Source organism: Eretmochelys imbricata, chromosome 3 (assembly GCF_965152235.1).
Source record: "Eretmochelys imbricata isolate rEreImb1 chromosome 3, rEreImb1.hap1, whole genome shotgun sequence".
Lineage (NCBI taxonomy): Eukaryota > Metazoa > Chordata > Testudines > Cheloniidae > Eretmochelys > Eretmochelys imbricata.
The window spans coordinates 86,478,394-86,485,855 of record NC_135574.1 but is presented as its reverse complement, the minus strand read 5'-3'; the positions used below and the strand labels follow the sequence as shown (position 1 = coordinate 86,485,855).

Genomic DNA, 7,462 nt, shown 5'->3' with positions numbered 1-7,462 from the left:
TTCTGGAGCAGTCAGATTATGTCCTAACTGGGGGGGGTGGGAGGGGAGAGTAAAGGTCTGACCTCAGTTTCTGAATGGCAAAGTTTGAGTGGGAGGATCCCAAATCTAAAGGTAGAAAGGAATGATGTGAACATATGAAGGAAGCCAGAGCCCTGAATACAGACTCAGTCTGTATCCTGACAGAGTGGAGATAAGGTGGCTGGGGAGCTGTGGTGCTTTCCTGGAATACAATCTGTGTTTGACACTCTCTGTTTAAGCACTGCCCATCTGCATGTTATTCAGCTGAAGCCTCTAGGGAAAAAGAGGAGCCACAGGCACAGACTGCGAGCGAGGGAGGAAGCAAAAGAGCTTTTCTTTTTTAAATAAGGATCTGGTCAGACTGCCTTGAAGTGCCACATCTGGAAACTGAAAGCTGAGAGAAAGTTAAAATATCTGAGGCACTACTAAACGAAGGGGGGTGGGGGCTGATTGCAGAAGTGGGTAAACAATTACTAAGAAGCTAGAAGACCACTGCTGGATGTAAGGGGAGGAAATGGCTTTGATCTCAGCCTGGCCCCTTGTTTTTCCTATATTATTCTTCTTGGGATGTTTCTTCTCCAGCACTGCCTCAAGCGAGGGCAGCGTTTTTCATTTTGACATTGAAGGTAGCTCAGCGGTCAGCAATCAAGAATCCGCTGTTATCAGAGGGCAGCAGCAGTCAGTTGCTACTGGAAGTTGGGTGCCTTTTGCTGAGGTACAGTAACTCCATTCTCTCTCTAGAGTCTGAGCTTTCTCCTTTCATGTTCTTGTGGTGAAATTCCCATCTGGATAAAGTTAGTTTAATCATTTGAACCTTCAAGTGATATTGTAGTTTTGTGGGGGGATTTTGGACGTTGCATTTCAGGATAAAAGAGAAATTTCAGACTTCAGAATAAACACATGCCCTGCCTGCTTTGAATAAACAGCTGTACTATATAAAGTGGTACTAGCTTAGCATGTCTCTGATTCCTGCCAGCATAACTAAATAGGCCTGTCCAAACAGAGTTATTTTACAAGGGTTAATTGTCACAATAGTCACTGGATCCTTAAATTCACTTGGATTTCCAGAAAGAGTTTGCCAAAAAAAATTTACTATATTACAGAAGTTTTTCTTTTGTCTCTTACATAAAATCCAGCTCTGGAAATTGAGGTTCCTTTTGTGGTTAAAGTTAACAAATCAAAGGGTATGTAGGAAACTGCCTGCAAAGAAAACACCTGCATAGACTTTAAACATTACAGAAAGTATGATAGTAGGACTAATGACAGAAGAAATCAGGAAGTTCCTAAAGTTATTTTGTTGTGGTAAGTTTTCTTGCAATCTTTTCTTCTTGAAGTTACTTTAGACTTCTGGTTTCAGTAAGGCTGCATCTGAGCTGAACTATTTAAAAAAAACTGAGAAGAAAATAAATGACTTCAAGGCACTCTAGAGACAGATCAATGTCGCATGTGTGGGAGATACAAAGTAGGAGGCAAATTAAGTCACCTAAGGTCATGGGAAGGGAAAGAGTAATTGCTCTAGCATAACATCAGAAAATGAGAGAGAAAATGAAAAAGGAGAGATAAGCACAGCTGTGTTGATATCACAGTTATGACACTGATATCTTATGTCATGAAACTAAAATGTTTTTACCATGCTTTGATTACTAATGATAATAACCATGAAAGTAAATGTACAGCATCCTTGAAAAAAAATCTTCTGGGACAATAGGGCTTCGATATAAGGCCAAATTTGATTATGCAAACTTCACCCACATTACTGTGCTTCCAAACAGCTGAGGAATCTCAGGAAAGGCCTGCCCACTCCACTACTTCTCTGGGGCGAAATGTGACCTACGTGAGAAAGTGTTGAACCTAAAGTTTGCCCAGCTTAATATGTAGGCAGAGGGGAGCTTGCCTGGGTTTGGATACATTCCATAATGTAGGAAGCACATCTCTTCTCCACAGGCTTGGAATTAGCCACTGGGAAGCAGTATCTCCACCTGTTGCTTACAAAATGGAAAGTCCCGGAATGAATGCTTGATTTAAGAGACAAATGGGTTTTGTAACTGAGTTTCACAGGATAACGGGCATAAGCTTTTAACAGATGAAACTCCTAGCCTTTCTGGGTATAATCACACTGAATGACTCCACAAAACCAGACTGCGTGTGCTTCGTTTAACCTATTGGACTTTACACCAGGAAAGTCCTGAGTGATAGTTTGCACACGGCTTAGGAAAGACACTCTCTGCCACCCCCATTCACGGATGAAGATACATGAAAGGTGTAATTTGTTCTATTTTATTTTATCTTTTAAATAGTTAATATTTGCACTAAGGCCTGATTCACTGAAGCCAATGGAAGTCTTTCCACTCACTTCTGTGGACACTAGATCTGTCCCTAAGCACTGAATCTTACCCCCTGCTCCAATGGTGCAGAGGGCCCTACTTGCAGAACCACTGAGGCTCCATTGTGAGGAATGGGAGCTGGATTTCAGCCCCTACATGATGGAGGTACATGCCCTGTGTGCTTCAGAGCCCAGCTGCATGGCAACTCCCTGTCTGGCCATGTACAGACATTCTTTTGGGGCAGGGTAGGTAGATCTGCTGCTGCATGGATCCACTGCCCAGTGACCCCTGGGTTAGAATTGGTTGCTAGGGCTGGGAAGACTACTCCAGTCCTGAGAATGGAGTAGAGGTCAGAGAGCAGCTCTCTTTCTCTCTGCAGCCTGAGTGAAGAAGACTCCTTCCTCAAGCCCTCACAGATTTCCCCAGCACCAGCCCAACTATTCAGGCTGGGCCTTGGGAACAGGATTTCTTCCTAAGTGTGCATTTTAAAACTAGCCGTTTTGTGAGCTTGAGCTCTTTATCCACAATCAGTGTGAACCACAGTAGAGAATCCCTTACACAGCCCTGCTTGAGTCTACTCCTTAGTCTAAACATTGGCTCAGGCCTATAACTCCCCCAAGCAGACAGAGGCTGCTAGTCATGCTGAACAGTGCCGAATTATACAGCGGGTGGGTTTATGAGGTAGAGTTATAGAACCACAGAATCGTTGTACGTAATGCGTCCTGGTAGACTATGGTGCCAGTGAAGGCCTGTACTTAACCGCAACGCAAACAAACCACAATATAGCCAGAATGTAGGTCTAAACCACAAAGAATTCATGACATTTATTCATGTGGCATTAATACTATACAGAGTTTGCCCTGCAAACCATTCTTATTTAGATAATGCACTGGCAAATATGAAGGATTAAAAATACAGTGGGTGGGAACTTCTAAAAATACATACTTTTTTGGCTGGGTTTACATTGGTGTGTTGTTCTTAGATTTTGCTGAGGCTGTGATACTATGAACCTATTGAATAATTGAAGGGAAGCAGAAGAAAGCCTGTGGTACAAGGGAACACACTGGTCAATATTTCTTAGCCTTTTACTTTTCTCCTTTTCCTGATTTGATAACCTAAAAACTAATGGTGAATGGAAGAACTGGTTTTAGAAAAATTCAGAACTAGCTGGAATTTTAGCCTACCTGTGTATCTGATTTGAACCCCAACCCTTTTATGCTTGATACAAGAACATTAAATACCTGAATGTCATGTGAGAGTACTGAATTCCAGTAACTGGACAGACCCTTGAGGACAGGTACCCATACATCTTTATACTCTGCTGTCCTTTTACAAAAAACTCCCCAATAATGCACTGTTCCTAGCTCCATGCAACACATACAACTTCCCTGGAAGAGGAGTGAAACTTTGTTCAGGTCATTCAGGGAGCTCCGGTTAATCCAGGTAGCACGGGTAATGCTAGCAGCGAAGATACAGTGCTGCAAGCTGCAGTGTGGGCTAACCACTTTAGTACAAGCTTCATGGGAAGCATGGGTAAGTACGTGGGTTTTCATGCCGAAGCTCATGCAGTTGCCTCTTCACTGCTATTGTTACCCACACTAGCTACATTAAAGTTAGTATGGGTATGCTTAACCATGCTTCAATCACACCTTGATTTGCAGTGTAGCTGTACCCTAGGAGTCTAGCGTGCTGGTCAGTGTTGTTCATACCGTAATGGACTTTCCCTCCTACACATGGCTTTCCATCCATTTCCTACATTCTTTCTTTCTCTGCAGTTCAGATGCTTCTGTAGTGTTGCTCCCCACTGGCACAGCTAGCTCTGCCATTAATCCTTCCGTAGTACAGGATCCAGGGTGTCTTCTTGAAGAATGCAATACCTTCTCGGAAGGGTTTGATTTGAGCAAGTACTGGGTCATGAACTACCAATCAATGGTTCCTTTGAAAGTAATAAGAGAAGTGGGCTAGATTTGCAAGTACTAAGGATGGGAGATTTCCTTCCAAAGTTGGGGCTAGAGAAGAATTTAGCAAAAGGCATCCAGGTGAGAGAGAGGAGCAAAATCAGTAGGGAGAATTTGTATTGGGAAAGTAAACATGGGTATAAATAGGGTCGCTGGGATTCTGTTTCTGAGACTGAGCCTAGACATTGCTGTTCATAGGCATGTTAGGAAGATAGGTATGAAAAACACACTTAAAAGCATCAGAACTTTTAGTGGCTTATTCAAACCTTCCAATAATTTTAGATTCCCTAGCGCATGAATGAGGTGAGGGGAAAAGCATCACAATACAGGAAGGGGGGGATGTATGGATAGAGAGCAGTTTGCACAGGGCCAAATTAATCTTTTGTGTTACTATGCTGAAGTTAATGGATTTAGGCCAGGAATTATTTTTGCCAAATGTAAAAAAATTAAAATATTTTATTGGAAAGGTTCTGCTTAGAGACAGCCAATTTTTGAATACATCAGTGTTTGAGAACAATTGGGTTGTGGTTTGAACAGTTAGAAAAGTCGGACACCTTTTGCAAAAGTGAGACCTTGGTCTACATTCAAATTTCACACACTGATTTTGGGGTGTCCAGGTCTGGGAGCATAGTGTGGATCCATCTCTATTCTAGTAACAACCCAGACAAGATAAAAAAAAAATCAGGATTCAGCTCTGTGAAGAGGTAGTTAGTTACCAACATGTAATAAAACCGTTTAAAAATAAGTAGAATATGTGTTAGAATTTGATCTGCAGACTGACAAGCAGATTTCTTTTGAGCTCTGTGGTTGTATTTTTCAGTGGTTTTCATTTATAGAGCCCCATAAATGCGAACAGCGCTTTGCAAAACACTGGAATTGTTTGTAATCTAAGACAGACAAACATTAAACATTGGACAATGGTTCAGGTGTCTGAATGGACACATGGCCCTGATTCAGCGTTGCCCTGAACCTGGTGTAGTTATTTAACCCAGTGCAATGTGAGGTTAAATGCTTCTGGTCCAGAATGATAACATTTTACATCTACCAGGCACTGGTGTTAATGATTATATAAGGTGTAGAGCAATGGTGAATGGGGCCCAACACTGCGGAGGAACTCAGTGTAGAAAGGATTAGTGGAAGAAGGGGGCTGTAAGGAAGGATTCGAAGGAGTGGTGTTGGACTACTGAGCAAGAAAAGACAAAGTGTATGCCAAACATGGGGAATGGCAGGAAAGAAGGGAGGAAGCAACAGTGGGAGATGAAGGGAGCCGTATAGAGACAGACCTAAGAAAAGCAAGAGGCAGCATAGGAGGCACTGACAACAGAGATGTAGGGAGTAATGAAATTATGTGCATCTGAATAGTACAGACAAAGGTGACTGAACTTGCTGCAGTAGGAGAGGAAGCCAGCTCAGGGTTTTGGAGGAGTAGGGGTGATATCATAGGAGTGATAGGGAAAGGAGATTACTTTCAGCAACAGCATTTTTGGTAGACTAGAGAGCAGAAAGGTGCCATGGGAGAGAGAGATCCTGTGAGGAAAAGCTTACAGTAGTTGAGGCAAAAGGAGCCAATGACTGCCATCAAAATAGGAAAAGTAGTACTTCTTATAAAGTTCTGGCTGGCAATGAAAGCCCACACCTTAAAATAATAATGAAATGATGTATTTGACAGCAGTTCATTCCCATATTTGACTTATCCCAATATCCTTTGGCCTAAATTCACAAAAGCTTCTAGTGATATTTTGGATGCTTCATTTTTGGGCACCCAAGTAAAGAGGGCTGATTTTTTATAAAGTGATGACCAAAAATAGCTGGACCAAAAATAGGTAAACCCTTCTGAAAATCAGGCCCCTTTGTCAGGCATCTGAATTTAGGTATTCAGAAATTGGGGTACTCAAAAATCATTTGAAAACGTAGGCCTCAAAGTAACCATAATCAAAAGTGCCATTCCCAGCAATAAAAATTGGCATGGAAAGACTTAGGGACCTTTTTGGTGGAAACATAGTTTGATCCCTGCTTTTGGTATGCGTCCATTTCAAACAAACCAAAAGGGTTTTTAACCTGACAAAGATCTTTACATGTTTTTGACTAGTGGGAGCTCACTGTGTAAAAAGCAAATCTTGTAATGAGTTTCATTTCAGACCCTCAAGGGTTATATTAGGTTAACTACCATAATGGGTAATTTGGATTTTTTGCTGCTGTGTGTTCCTGGTGTGACAGGGTTATGTTCTGAGAAAAGTCCATTAATGATGAGGATGTTTAACTGCAGATGTTTGCATTTCCCACTTAAGTTTCTCATCAAAGTTTTAATGAAAATCAGCTGCAGGAGTTAAGCAGCCAGCCCGAAATCCCTTAAATCATGAAAAATCCCTTAAATCATGAAGCAAATGGAATGAGAGGACTGAGTGGATAGTGGGAAAAGTTGTGTGTTTCAAGTTTAGTCAAGAAGATGAGAGTCTGTGCTTAAAATGTAACCAGCAAAATAAAATGAGCTAAACTTTACTGTAGCTAACAGAGACTTGGAATAACAGAGACTTGGTGGGATAACTCACATGACTGGAGTACTGTCATGGATGGATATAAGCTGTTCAGGAAGGACAGGCAGGGCAGAAAAGGTGGGAGGGTTGCACTGTATGTAAGAGAGCAGTATGACTGCTCAGAGCTCAAGTATGAAACTGCAGAAAAACCTGAGAGTCTCTGGATTAAATTTAGAAGTGTGAGCAACAAGGGTGATGTCGTGGTGGGAGTCTACTATAGACCACCGGACCAGGGGAATGAGGCGGACGAGGCTTTTTTCTGGCAACTAACAGAAGTTACTAGATCGCAGGCTCTGGTTCTCATGGGAGACTTCAATCACCCTGATATCTGCTGGGAGAGCAGTACAGTGGTGCACAGACAATCCAGGAAGTTTTTGGAAAATGTAGGGGACAATTTCCTGGTGCAAGTGCTGGAGGAACCAACTAGGAGCAGAGCTCTTCTTGACCTGCTGCTCACAAACTGGGAAGAATTAATAGCGGAAGCAAAAGTGGATGGGAACGTGGGAGGCAGTGACCATGAGATGGTCAAGTTCAGGATCCTGACACACGGAAGAAAGGAAAGCAGCAGAATACGGACCCTGGACTTCAGAAAAGCAGACTTTGACTCCCTCAGGGAACTGATGGGAAA

General features: G+C 42.3%; 1 protein-coding gene across 1 annotated transcript in view; it reads left to right on the top strand.

The window, feature by feature from the left end:
* The first annotated feature begins 532 nt into the window (after positions 1-532).
* Positions 533-7,462, top strand: part of LAMA4 (laminin subunit alpha 4) — a 150,142-nt gene continuing 143,212 nt past the window's right edge. Inside the window, exon 1 of the mRNA XM_077811707.1 lies at positions 533-733. Coding sequence (XP_077667833.1) covers positions 533-733 — 201 coding nt within the window. The remainder of the gene's footprint in view (positions 734-7,462) is intronic.